The 15153-nt window shown below is 35.2% G+C and overlaps 1 protein-coding gene across 1 annotated transcript in view; it reads right to left on the reverse strand.

Annotated features, from left to right (window-relative positions):
* Positions 1-7925: 7925 nt before the first annotated feature.
* btbd11b (BTB (POZ) domain containing 11b) overlaps positions 7926-15153 on the reverse strand; it is a 90390-nt gene continuing 83162 nt past the window's right edge. The window contains exons 12-17 of the mRNA XM_052097369.1: positions 13051-13156; positions 12723-12825; positions 12409-12490; positions 12194-12262; positions 9794-9907; positions 7926-9701 (exon numbers count right to left, since the gene is read on the reverse strand). Of these exons, the coding sequence (XP_051953329.1) occupies positions 9492-9701; positions 9794-9907; positions 12194-12262; positions 12409-12490; positions 12723-12825; positions 13051-13156 (684 nt within the window). The 3' untranslated portion in view covers positions 7926-9491. The remainder of the gene's footprint in view (positions 9702-9793; positions 9908-12193; positions 12263-12408; positions 12491-12722; positions 12826-13050; positions 13157-15153) is intronic.

Consider the following 15153-nt stretch of genomic DNA (forward strand, 5'->3'; position numbering starts at 1 on the left):
TCTTTTTATTTATTTGTTTATTTTTAAATGATGTCTCAAAATGTCTCTAAAGGAAGCTTTTGTCAGATTTAGCAAACTTCTGGGAACAAAGTTGCCCCCAAAGTATAGGAGCAAACCCACTCTCACAATCTCTGGAATTTTGTAAATAACAAGTTCAAAGCAGCGCAGGGCAGTTCTCTCTTAACTCCTCCCTCTTGGGTCCCCTCTTTTACAGGCAGCACTGGAGTGGATAAAACAGGCCAGTGATTCTGGATGTCCCACAGGGCTTCAGAAGTCTGTAAGCAGTGGGCAGTGCACTCTATCACATGCTCCTCAATGTCACATCAAATGGCTGAGCACATTTCAGAAGATTCAAAGACTTTATATCATATGCCTTTGGGGCGAATAGATCCAATCTGTCTTTATCAGAATCATAAAGTTAACTAAGCAGACTTCAGCCACATATTGCTTTACAGACTTGAAAGGGAAAGAGATGAGAAGAGAAAAATTATGTAAAAATGTTGTATTTGTTCTTTGCACATCAGTGCAGATGTTAAAAAGTGTCCTTGAACAGCAGTATCCATGGATATAACAGCAAGCTGTTGCAAAGAGAAACTTAATGTTTCTCTTTATTCTCCCCTGAATAATTAGGAAAATTATTAATTGGCGTCCCACTGGGAATGCTTAAATATAATTTTACCCACACTCACTATGTGGACATTCACTATGCAAGTGGGAGGGTGTCTAATAGCTAAAATAGTATGTTTCTGGCTGTATGTGAGTGTGTGTGTTTTATGGTACACATTTTACGAGTATTTAAAAAAATCTTCCTTCCTATAAAATAGTTCCTCTGTAGGCACTGTGGATGTCAGAAAGAAATATTACAATTCTCCCTTAGTGTGCTGCTTCATGAATTTATGAAACTCAGATTCTTCAGGTTAACAGAGTGCAGGACTATGGCATTAGAATACACTCAGTGGCTCCAAAAAGAATTTGGACACTTTGGCCACAATTTAAAATGCATTAATTTAATAACATGAGATCAGGGGTTTTCAAGCTTCCAGTGCATGTGCCTCTATTTGCAAGCAAGATCCACTGAGAAAGAGATGCGTGGTAACCTTTTTTGACATAGTATTTAAATAGTATGCTGTACACATACTGATAAAATATATGGACTTTCACTTACTGTATTCGGTGTGACGGTTGAGGCTTTTTCTGAGAGTTCATCATACCATACCAATCCACGGTTCAATAGCCTACATAGCAAGTCATAAATTATCCTCCACTGTCAATAAACATGAGATGTACTTGCTTTTGATGTAGTATAGAAAACATGGCTTGGACTGTGGTTTGGCTGGTCATTGTTGATTTTTGGTTTGTCAACTCTGACTTTTTACAGCAGAAAAGGTAAGCTGGCATATCTTTAACATTGAAGGTTTGGTTTGTATGTGTCTGATTAGTCAGGATTTTGAAGGTGCTATATGTAAGATTGACAACAAGCGTTTGAAATGGGTACTGCAGTCCTAATTCAACATATTGGAGAGTTGTCTGCCCCGCCCCTGACTCGAAGCTCATGAGGGTTGCCAGAATGTTGACACTCAAACTAGCCAACTCAGCATCCGTTTTAAAGGATTTCTGGGCTTTAAGCTGTCTCCATCTTCCAAAGGCATCGCCAATATGTATCCTTCTTTTACTAGTTTACTGATTTTTCGACTTATGGAGAGGCTTTTTAGGTCGGTGGAATCTGTTATCTCTGATCCGGTTCGTTTGCTGGCTTCCATGGCTGCAGCACACAGCCAGTGTTTGCAGTGTTGTTTGTCTGCAAACTTGTTCAAATCTGGCAACCCGGCGGTGTCGAAATACTATTGGCCAGAGCCATATAGAGAGAGAGTTGCGACAACTCCATTGACTCCAATGGAACGTTTTTTTTACAGCAATGGCGGCTCGTGGAGCCTCTCAATAGTTCCCGGAAGAAGCAGCAAACACATGCCGCGCCGTAGAGATGCAGCAGAACAAACCGTTTGCGACGCACTTTTTTCTCATATTTAGTTCATATTATTTTTATTTTATTGCTCCATGGTAAAACACAAAACATTTCATTTTCTTCTTTACATAATTTAAATTCCCATGTGCAAAAGGGAGCAGAAAGAAGATAAAATCTTATAATATCTGTCCCCTATTCCAAAATACAAAATAACTTTCTTAAGCAGCTTACAGTCAAAATTACACTGACAAAAAACAATGTTGTTTAAATAACAGCAATTCATGCAGTATAAAAAAGCAGGCAATGCCCAGACAGCAAAACAACAAGTAATCCAATACATATAGAGAAAAAAACAAAACAAGACAACAACATGGATCTCACCATATTAATACTAACCAAATTTACTTTGCTTATATCTCTGCTTATGCTAACCGATATTATTAGACCCAATAAAATAAAAATAAAAAATAAAAAAACTAAACAAAACACAACAACAAACCAAACCAAACAAATCCAGAAACAACATAAACCTCACCATATTAATACTGACTAAATATCTTCTGTTTATGCTTATACTTAAACTGACTAATGTTACTACAACTTTTAAGATTATCATGCAATGAATTCCACAATTTTACTCCCATAACTGAGGGGCACATTTGTTTTATAGTCGTACGTGCAAATTGATGTTTAAAATTATATCTTCTCCTACTGTACTCTTTTTCTAACTGATAATAATGTTGTATTATCTCTGGTAAGATTTGCAGTCTTACTTTAAACAATATTATTAGTGTTTGAAACTTTGAAATCTTCTAGCTTTAATATTCTGGATTTAGCAAACAATTTGCTTGTATGTTCTCGATAATTTACTTTATGAATAATTCTTATAGCTCTCTTCTGTAAAATAGATAAAGGTTTTAAATTTGTCTGATATGTGTTCCCCCATACTTCTATGCAATAAATCAAATATGGTATGATGAGTGAACTATAAAGTATTTTCATTGTTTTCTTATTTAATACCTCCTTCACTTTGTTTAAGACAAAAATATTTTGGGAAATTTTTCTTTTAATGTGTGCTATGTGAGGTTTCCATGTTAATTTATCATCCATAGTTACACCAAGAAAACGAAACTCAAACACTCTCTCAATATCAACTCCATCTATGGATAAAGCTACAGATTCATTTATTTTCCTATTTCCAAAGACCATAAACTTTGTCTTTTCTAAATTCAATGACAACTTATTTACATCAAACCATTTTTTCAGTTTTTTCATTTCATATTCAATAGATTCTACTAGTTTCTGTATATTATTTCCAGAGCTGAAGAAATTAGTATCATCTGCAAATAAAACAAACTGTACTAATTTGGAAACATCACAAATGTCATTAATATATAAAAGAAAAAGTTTAGGTCCCAAAATAGAACCCTGTGGTACCCCACATTTAATTTGCATAAGTTCAGATTTGACGTCAGTTAACTGTACATATTGTTTTCTGTTATTCAGATAACTTCTCAACCAATTTAAGGCCATTCCTCTCATACCATACAATCTTAATTTAGAAAGTAAAATTTCATGATCCAAAGTATCAAATGCCTTTTTCAAATCAATAAACACTCCTACTGTGAATTTCTTTTCATCTATTGCTGTTGTTATTTCTTCAACAATATTCATTAAAGCAGTCACTGTGGACCTTTTTTGCCTAAAGCCATACTGGCTTTCACTCAACAAGTGATGCTTTTCTAAAAAACTATCCAACTTATAAACAAAAAGTTTTTCTAATACTTTTGAAAATTGTGAAAGTAATGAAACCGGCTATAGTTATTGAAGCTTTGCTTATTTCCTGCTTTAAAGAATGGAATAACTTTTGCCCTCTTCATTCTATCAGGAAAAATACCCCTTCCAAAGGAAAGATTACAAATATAACAAATGGGTTTAACAACACAATTAATTGTCTTTTTTAATATAACCATATCTATCCCATCACAGTCAATGGAAGTCTTACTCTTTTATTTAGAAACAATAGATATAATTTCTGATTCACAGACATCCCCTAAAAACATTGACTGCAGTACTCTACTTTCTCCTCTCCACCCTCTTTGTAATGACGTGTCATGTATCTTGATACTATCCGCCAAATTTGGCCCCACATTTACAAAAAAAGAATTAAATTCATTTGCCACCTCATTCAAATCATACAGTGTCTTGTTATTATAAATAAAATGATCAGGCAGGGCTGTATGTGCCGTTTTGTTACCCATTACTTTATTCAAAATGTTCCATGTACCTTTTATATTATTTTTATTATCATCCAGCAGTTTATTATAATAATCCTTCTTAGCCTGTCTCATAATTTGTACTAGCTTATTTTTATACACCTTATATTTCATTTCAGCAGTATTTGTTCTATATTTTATAAAATTTCTATAAAGTTTATTTTTCTTTTTGCATGCATACATCAATCCTTTTGATACCCACGGTTTTCTATTTTCATAAGATAAGGGATGTTATCGGATAACTAACAGATTAGGCAAGGATTGGAGCTGGATAAAGTTAGTAACGAACACCCTAATTGTAAAATCTGTTCTCTTGATTCAGTTTCATCCATCGTTTTAAAAAAAAAAGTAATATCATAATATATTATTACAATTTAAAATAACTGTTTTCTATTTTAATGTATTTTAAAATGTAATTTACTCCTGTGATGCCAAGCTGAATTTTCAGCCTCATTACTTTTGAACGGCAGTTTATATACAAGTATGCTTAAGTTGTTTTAAAGCTGAATATATTGTGTATATGAATAAGTATTGTAAGAATTATACATTAGATATAATTATTTATGTATTATAAATATTATCCATCCATCCATCCATCGTCAACCGCTTATCCTGTGTACAGGGTCGCGGGGTATAAATATTATATATTACTATATATAGAATTGTAAGAATTGTAAACAATAAGCTTCATTTCATTAAATTTTACATTTACGTAACTGCTGCTAATAGTTAATAGTTCATTGACCCATTGTGCGGTGCGAGCTGGAAATCACCTGTCACCAGCCTGTCTCTGTACTATCTGAAAAGTCCTAAATATGACATTAGTTACCATGAGATTAGTGAAAACAATGAACATGAGGTAACATAAAAAGGCAACAGAAACCCTAGCCTGAAATAAGTTGAGGCAAATAACGGTAGCTGAACACTAATCCTCAAATATTAGCTGATTTGATCTTTAAAAAACAACATCACTGTAACAACATACTCATGCTACATACATATGTCGGTGTGTTACATAAATATATAAAATAAATGCATTTATTGACTACTAATTACCAGAAATCGCAGTTCTGTCACTCTACTCTAACAGTTTGAAATGCCCCCCAAAGCACTTCCTGGAACTATCTGAAGTCTACGTGAATCACGTGACGATCAAGCATTTAGAACTTCCGTTGTCGCAACTCTCTTTCTATATGGCTCTGCTATTGGCGAGTGGCAGTGGGCGGGATCACACAGGCCAAACATAAACAGAAATTCTGGCCTGGAATGGAAACTTCAAAGTAGAATATACTGGCTGTAGCATTGTTATGAGAAAAGCCTATATTTCATCTTAGCATGTTTTCTAATTCTCTAATTACATATTATGGTAATTTTATGATTTAGTAGGCCTACAGTAAAAATACGATATATAACACCTTTAAACTGTAATTTGCCAAGGACTCAAAGATGGCAAGCCATTTTAACATTTATTCTTTAAACCTTACTAGTATATATTTTTATGATTCTAGTACTTATGTTTTAGTGACTAAAAATAGCATAAAAATAAAATAACATATTATTTACGTTTTTAATAAATTACTAGTAAGTTTTAAGGAATAAATGTAAAAATCACTTGCCATTCTCAGAACATACAACACACTGTCAATGTGGTAGCTTATTTAGCATAATGCATTTAAATACCTGTTTTATGTAGCCTACTGTTTGTTCGTCATGATACTACATTTGTTTTGTCCAAGCTTTTTCATGCCTAAAAGAAGACGTGTTTCGGTTATTAACAAAGCAGTGTTTTGAACGCAGATTTTAAGTGAATGAATTTTTCTCATTCACCTCCACTGATTCATAAACTACTCTGTGTTTTTAACAAATCGGTTGAATCAATGATTCAGTAACTCACTCATTACACATTACACACATTCATTTGTCGACACATACTGGCAGTGAACTATTTTCGTGAATGTATTTAAAATTTGAGTCAATGGGATGAATCAAAATCCCTGTAATCTCGCTACACTCTTGACCCTGCATTAACAAAATATCAAACATTGGCATCTGCAAACCAATGATGCTTGATGCCGAAGCAGCTGACAAAATCCTAGTAACTGTCAATGATGCACTGGTGATAACTGTGATTCTTCAACAGTATATTACCTGTCCGACACGTTCAACATGGATATTGCAGTGTGTAGGCCTGATCTAGGCAAATTGAACCATGATGTCATTGATCTTCGGCAAGGTTTGTTAATACTTAATTGCTTTTATGGTAGATTTGATTCTATAGATGAAAAAAGGAAAAGTGAAGAGATAATTGAGGAAATGCCTACATGTCATCAGAAACAGAGGTAGTGATGTGCTTAACAAAGCACCAGACCCTGATGGGCAAAAGAGGAAAGAGTTAAAACATTGTGGTGATGAGCTCAAAGGACCTCTTACCCAGTCTTGCAAATGGTGTACACGAGTCATGTGGAGAGTATTTTAATGTTTAATAGTAGAGACTGGTATGGAAATCTGGGACTGAGGAGGAAAAATAAGTTGTCTAGAATTGTAAGAATGGCAGGAAAAATAATTGGGAAGCAAAAGCTTAAACACAAGGACTATTAGTAAATCTGATTCCACACATCCATTGCATTCTGAATTTGTAATGCTCCTGTCTGAAAGGCAGTATACAGTTCCAAATTATTAAAACAAGTTTTATAATAATTTGTTTGCACCCATTGCCATCAGATTGTTGGAGGAATATAATGGTAGTTTTGTTCATTTTTATTTGGTTATGTAACTGTGATTATTATGTAGTTCTTGTGTGTGATTACTGTGTTTTTATTCCTTCTGTGTCTGTGTACTCTTGTTAGAAGCCAAAGAGACATTTCCACATCAGTGGACAATTAAGTATATAGTAAAGCAGACCACTGCTTAGAACTATCTTTACTTTTCTTAGCAATTTTTGCAATTACTTTTAACCTTTTGGTCCCAGGGTTGTTTAATGAATGTATTAAGTCGGTAGCCCTTAGGTTCACACATGTGTCTTAGCAGGTGTATTTTTTTTTTTATGTGTGATGTTGTGTATACATTGTTCCAAAATTAAAACCCAGCAAACGTTTGTGAAATATTTAGCATAAAAAGTGTGCTTGTGCTATTTTATTTAAATGGAGGTTGTTTTGATATTTAATCTAATGCAATGACATTTTTATATGTGGCTTAGTTGTTCAAAAACATTTTAGGGTCAATCTGGGGTTTAGGACTATGCTACTGTATGTGCTGAAAGTCCAAAATAGTGTGGGATGTCAAGATCATAGACCACCCCTTCCTGGATATGAAAACGTTGTTGTCAGAAGCCCAGACCTATAACCATTGGAAGGCAATGCTTCTGTTCCTAAATCCTATTTTCTTTGCACTTTTCAGACTCATGTATCCCTGCCTCTTTCACAACACCTCTTCATGCTTCCATCCTCACCTGCCCCTCTTCCTCCACTGCAACCGTGAACATTGTCTGGTTTGCTGAGATTTACTGTAAACAAACAAAAATGATTTCCCGGAAAACAAGAGAAAAGAATGCATTCAGCCAACAGCATTAAAATGTAGCAACCAGCATTACGATTCCTTAGCTGCTCCTTCAATAAAAACAAACAAACAAAACTCATGGACCACAAGCCTGTCAAAAAAAGACAAAAAGTGTATTTTGTAGTAATCTTTATAAAGAACATTGATTGACTTTACACAAATGTCATTAGAGACAGCACATCAGAACATATTGGAGGCACATTCTGAATCAGTCATTTCTCCTAGATATTCACAGCTACATTTATGCCACTCCATGCTGATAATAATTCAATTTCTCTGACAAAATAGACTCCCTCACCACACACACACATAAAAGTGTAAAGTCATTGTCATGACAAAACCCAAGCATGAAAATAGATGCATACTCATCTACATTTACAACAGTTAAGACTTCAAGAACACTTACATTGTACATTATTGTGAGTTCTCAATGAAAGTCTTATGATGTCAGTGTTATGTACATCTACTTACAGTCGGAGATCAGTGACTCCATGTGATAGATTGCAAATTTATATTTACATTGGCAGCCATATTCTCTGCCTTCCCTTCTAAACATATGGTTGCTGATAATAGGAGCAATATCTGTACAACTGTTACATAATTTCTGTGCGAATGCTTAAAATACAAATCTTGGAAGAAGAACTATAAACATCTATAACCAGTGCAGACAATAACTGAAAGTTGTTTATATATATATATATATATATATTTTCATACATACACATACACAACTCCTCGCACACCCATGTCATGTTGTACTCTACCAAAAGTGTGTGCCCTGCTTGCTGTAGAGCAATGGTTCTCAACTGGTTTTGCTTCAGAACCCAGATTTTACATTGGTCATTAAGTAGTGACACAACACAATACCAGAATTGTTTATTGCACATTAGTAAACAAAAATGTCCTAAAAATCAAACATTGAAATGTATCCATATTATTATTAATAATAATAATAATGAAAAGAAATGAAATCAATAAATATTCAAAATTTACTTGAAAAGCCATCTCGAATGTCAATAATTCACCACACTAACTATATTGTGGTCGGCACAAATCGTGTCAATCCTTGTTGAAAATAAGCCCATATTTCATGATATTGGAAGAGTTTTCTCCTACCTTTTAAAAGTTTATGAGCCTATTTATTTTCCTATCCTAAATATGCATGATTATTTGACTAGTTGCATTTTATTATTGGCATTTAGCATTGTTTTTTCCCTGCGGTCCGTGGCCTTGTCATTACGAGTCGTAACCCACTAGTTGAGAACCACTGCTTTAGAGCCTTTCCTCACCAGATTCCATTAAAAGTAACAGTGCCACTTATGGGTCTATACACTGCTGCTATATTTCTCCATACTGCTTAAGAATTAGTACTGGAATTACAATATTCCAAGAAAGTAGTACAGGTACTCCATCTAGCATCACCATGTTCTGTCACAGGTATTATATAGTTTTGATATGAAATATAAAATGGCATTGTTTCCTTTATGGCTATACTCTAAAAACAGGTAATGTGAACTGGCCAGCACTTGAGAAGAAATCACAACAGTCCTAGATGAAGTGTAAACTCAGCTGAGATACTACAGTACAAGTGCACTGCTACTGCCACTAAATTAACACATTTAGACTGCACTGCTAGAGTCCTGGAGGGAGTGCATATTTGGGATCGCTGCATGCTTTGATGTGGTCCAGTGACAGTTTTAGACGATGGATCCCTTGGAAGAGGACAGGTGAATGGAGCGAATGCGTGTGGCTAATGTCTTCTCCAAGTCATGCAAAACATCGGGGCAGCAGTTCTCCACTGGGGTGTTATAGAGCAATTGTTTAAATGGCTCCAGCTCTATAAGAACTGCCATGTTCTTCAGAAAGTAGCCCTCGATGTAGGCAGACAGCTCAGTTGCCTCCAAGAACTAACAGTGAAATGAGGAAAGAGCACTTCATACACATATCACATTGAAAGATAAACATGATGAAATGATAGAAACATACATACTGCTCTTACTTTAGCATGGTTGTAGATCTCCACACAGGTTTCGGTGTTGATGTTCTTGACGCAGATGATCTCACAGTGTCTCTGTAAGGCTTCCAGCTGGAAGAACTTTGATGCAGAAAGGAGCTGGCAAAGAGAAGACAGAATCAGAGAAATGGTTCCTTAACTCCAAAGGAAATAAACCTCAATATAATAATTTTCTACAAATAGTTCCAGCTGTAAAATTTGATTGGATGAGCCTTGTTCAAAGTCATTGTAATATACGTTCGGTAAACCTTCGAGGGTTTTCGGAAGGGGGGGGTGGTTTGTGAGTATTGCACTCAGAACTGATACTCGCTACTAGCCAGTCAGGTGAAGATGGAGCGGTCTACATCAGAATTTTAACACTGGATCTATAGAGATCATTTCATTTTTAAGGAAACATGGGGCAAAAACATCACTGTGCAATGTAAACTCTGCCTTCTGAAAGATGCAAATCTAATTATTGTTTGAGTAATCACTCTATGTGTAATATAACCATGTGTTGCAATATCTTTAGAAGGGTTTTGGCCATCATATAGATAAAACATCATACACGTCATTTCATATTAAACAGGATTAGCAAATTTCTTAAATTGCTTTTGCAGTCGGCTTCAAAAATGTATATGTATGCACTTTTGGTGTAGTGATAACTTTGAGACGTTCTGGTCTAATCTCTTACTACACGTGGATGGCTTTTGTAAAATGGCAAAAGTCTAAAAAATCGAGACCTATATCACGGGGGAAAACATGAAATTAAATAAAAACGTCCTTCATATTTTTACATTTGCAATAATTTATTTAAATTTGTTGACATAAGCACCACTCAAACAATTAAACCATGCAGAATTCTGTTGAAATTAATCCAAAAATAATAAAAAGTAATCAAATTTGATTAGCCCATAATGTAATCAAAGAGATTACATGTCTGATTGCATTTTTTTTGTCTTGTAATTTGTAATCAGTACCTGATTACAATTCACAAGTAATTCACCCAGCACTGGATATACAGTATGCACACCAATGATCACATCAGCTAAACTCTACATTAATGTGACTAATTTGCTAAATTCTGATGTCACTGTAATTATTAATAAATGTAATTATTTTTAGAGTATTGGTGTCTTTTACTGTTGCTGCTGTTTCAGAAATGCAATAAGGTCATCCGCAAAATCTGTGACCTTTGTGTCCCTCATTACGCCATGTGAACAATGACTTAATAAATAGCTGATGCAACACAATGTTATTGTGGCAATATTCTTAACACATCAGCAAAAATCCAGTAACTTTATTTTTAAGTGTTTTTTTTTTTCCATTGTCTTTCTTTATGAGGATGTCTTTTGGCCTGTCCTCAGCCCTGTTTCCAACTTCTCCTTGGGTTTTAGCAAATATGCACAAATTGATAAAAAATAAATAAATAAATGAATGTCAGCCATGTTACATCACAACTTCCCCTTTTTAAAATAATGTACAATTTCATAAATTATTTAAAAAACAACTGTCATATTGACATCATCATTCTCTCAGGATGTGAACTTTACAAGTACAAGCAAGTAACTACTCTCTTTTTTTTATCTTTCTTTATCTCATATTTTGTTAGGTTTGTCATAGGGAACAATCTTACAGTCTGTTGTTATCACTGTTACCATCATTTTGTACTGAAAAGAAGTCATAATTAAAAAAGTAGGTATTTGTACAAATATCAGGATTACATTCTTTCTAATAAAACACATTTCAGTGTCATCACCTTGAGCATGAATCTAGTAATGGCTAAATTAACTGTAAAATTGCAAAAGGCATGTCTACAGTGCATCCCATTTATATAATTGTTTTTCAATTTAGCTTGAGATGGCACAGTGCAAATTATTAACGCTTACACCATGTCCACACTAATCCATTTAATGTGAAACCTCCATTTTCAGTTTCCTAAGGTCATTGTTTTCCAAAGTATACAATAATGGAGAGCGTTTTCGGAATGTTTTCAGTGGAGGAAAACACCGTTCTAGTGTGTATGAAAGGTGTAAATGTAGTGAAATGTTGGACCTATGCATTTTCAAACAAAAACTTATTAGTGTGGAAGTTCATGGCCTTAAAAACATCCTATGTCTGATAGAAGGTTTAAAATGTACATAATTTAACTTTAAAAATCACCTTTTTGAAATAGAAAAGGCAAAATTGACCCAATTAGCCACAATAGTCTGTGCATTACAGTAATTTTACCATGATTACAGCTTTGTCACAATTAACAACAACTCTTAACTGTGGTACAAATCACTGTAACTCACTGCCTCTCATGGCTTAATGCTTCAACAATCCTCTACAAGAGAAATACTGTATGTGCTATATTGTATTACATAATTAAATGATAATAATACTTTAATGAATAATACTTACATCCATAACTTCTGTGTTTCTAATGTGAAGTGCATCTGTTCCACCACAGTACAGATACTGCATCACCAGCTGTAAAGTAATATACATTTTAAAACAACAGAGTACAAAATAGACTGATGAGCTCTTCTTTCACTCTCAATAAAAGTTGATTAAAAATAGCAAGCCACTCTTGTATATTCTTTTCTCAGAGCATTAGTGGAGCCGCCATGCAGTACCTGAAATACATAGTATTTGACATGGCTGATTTCGATACAGGTGTTCTCCGCAGCCGGTCTGTTTGCTAGAAGCAATTTAAACCTTGGGGAAAAACAGGAGATGTTAAGACATTAACAAATACAGTAAAAATTAATTCAACCCAAAGATTAATTAAGAAGAAAAATAACCTGCTCTTAACCCTCATATCTGTCATTAATGATTAATTGTAATTGTACATCAATTGTAAATAAATTGTAACATTCAAGTTAAACACCAGCCACTTTTCATAATTGGCCAGTGTTTCCTATCGGTTGGATGCAGAACACTGACAGACCTGTTGGAGGCGGTGAAGAGCAAAACTTTGTGAGCGTAGAATGGCTTTCCCTCCACCAGGAAGGTCACATCTGACATTTCCTTATTGTTTAGAAAATGAGGATCTGACACACAAACATATCGCAGAGGTTGACTAAAGTTACAAGTATTACATAAAAAAGAAAAACAGCACAGAATAGGAAAATAATTGTAAACTAAAATGGCAGAACCATCCACAGATGACATTTTTCACTTGACATTTCTTTCATAAAAAGTGTTTAAATGTGAATCTCACACATTTTTAGTGTGTATTTTCCAACAAAAGCGGTGTCTGATGGTATGGTACATACCCAGTCTTGATGTCTGTTTCCTCTTGATCTCTGTGAGCTTGGGGACAGGGTACGGCCCGTAGCACTGAGTAAATATCACAGCCAGCTGCTGACTAATCACTTCATTCTGCAATCCATGAGAAACAGTAACAGGTGAGACCCCACTCATCAAGCACCAATATAAAACATGTTTCTGCCTTTCTTGAGGGTTTTATAACACCTGTGCTACAAATGTGTGAAGGCCGTGCGCAGAGAGCAAATTACCTCCTAGAGGCCAAAAGTGTTAATGTTAACAGCGCCATACAACACAGGTCAAGTTGAACAAGTTACTAAAATCACCAAATAAATGCAACATGGTTTATTAAAAAATGCATGTTTACCTGGGAATCGAACACAGAACTACTTATTCGCAGTGCCTCAAAATTCAATATTGCTTTTTTTTTATTATTATTATTTATTTAAAGGGATTGTTCACCCAAAAATGAAAATTCTCTCATCATTCACTCACCCTCATGCCATCCCAGATGTGTATGACTTTCTTTCTTCTGCTGAACACAAACAAAGCTTGTTAGTATCTCAGCTCTGCTGGTCCATTCAAACCATGGTGACCAGAACTCTGAAGCTCCACAAAGCACATTAAGGCAGCATACAAGTAATCAATACAACAGAAGTGGTTAGATCAATGTCTTCAGGTGCTACTGTACATGATAGGTGTGGGTAAGGAACATGTCATTTGTTCTGTTTTACTATAAATCTCCACTTTCATCAGCTATCATAAGCGCTCTTTTCTCCTAAGAGTTCTTCTTTTGTTTGTGTCAATTTGCATTCTTCGTGCATATCGCCACCTACTGGGCAGGGAGGAGAATTTATAGTAAAAACTGACTTAAATATTGATCAGCTTCTCACTAAAACCTATCATATCTTTTCTGAAGACATGGATTTAACCACTGGAGTTGTATGTTATTACTTATTTGCTGCATTTATGTGTTTTTTTTGGAGCTTAAAATTTCTTGTCACCACTTACTAGTTAGATATTTTTCAAATAAATAAAAAAAATAATTCTAATTTGCGTTCAGCACAAGAAAGAAAGTCATACACATCTGGAACGAATCATTCACTTTAAATGTAATTTATAATTGAGAATTTATTGTAATTTATTTTATGTGTTACACAAAGTCAGCTTCAAACCAATCCTTGTCGGATCACTCTCTCTGCAGTTTGAATGATCAGCTTCTTTGCAGGATTGTCATCAACTTAACATTTTTCTCACCCTGCCTGCCTCTGCCTCTACAAATCACCTGCTGTCAGCGCTATGCTGCGAGTTCCTCCCTCTCTTGCTCCCTCTGCCTTTCTCTCACTCTCTTTTTGTTCTAACAAGAAGATACTCATTGTTTGTGAAGGTTGAGCAGGGAGCTGAAACTGTCAGTCATCACTGCAGGGCTCAGAGTGAGGTTCTTGACTCTACCATATATCAACCTTGACAAATACGCTCACACATACACACACCTAGGCCCCCATGCCCCAGTGGAAGGAAGTTTGCATTTATCTTTTATTCCTGCACAGTCTGATCAGCCGTAGAGGAAGTAGATTGGGACACGTGAGCAAGGTCCAACAGTCTGTGCCGAAGGTATCTGAACAAAGGTCTAATGATACTTTCTACTACCTTCAAAGCAAAACTCGCTATTACATAATACTGCAGGAGGAGGATGTCCACATGCTGCCAATCCAAAATACATGAGGCTCTGCCTTCACTTCCTGTTCATATAAACAGATGTGTACCCCAAGTTTCTAGACCCTACAGAGTTTTGGTTAAGTAAGGGGCTGTTCACACAGGAGGTGTTCTTGCATTAAAAAAGACATACACAGTGCAACTGAATGGAAAAAAGAAGAAGGTTTTTGCCTCATTGTATTGATAGACAGAGTAGTAGAGAGAAAGAAAAGCAAGAGGACATGAAGGGAGAACGTGATAGGAACATGACCCCTAGCTAGGCTAGACTCAAACCCCAGATCTCCCATCACGAGCACCACAGCTCAATATGTCGGGGACTTGCATTGACCACAAGGTCACAGCTCCGACATGAACTTCAGCATCTTAAAAATATTGTGCTCATGGCACGAGATGCA

This window comes from Xyrauchen texanus, chromosome 29 (assembly GCF_025860055.1).
Source record: "Xyrauchen texanus isolate HMW12.3.18 chromosome 29, RBS_HiC_50CHRs, whole genome shotgun sequence".
Taxonomy (NCBI): Eukaryota; Metazoa; Chordata; class Actinopteri; order Cypriniformes; family Catostomidae; genus Xyrauchen; species Xyrauchen texanus.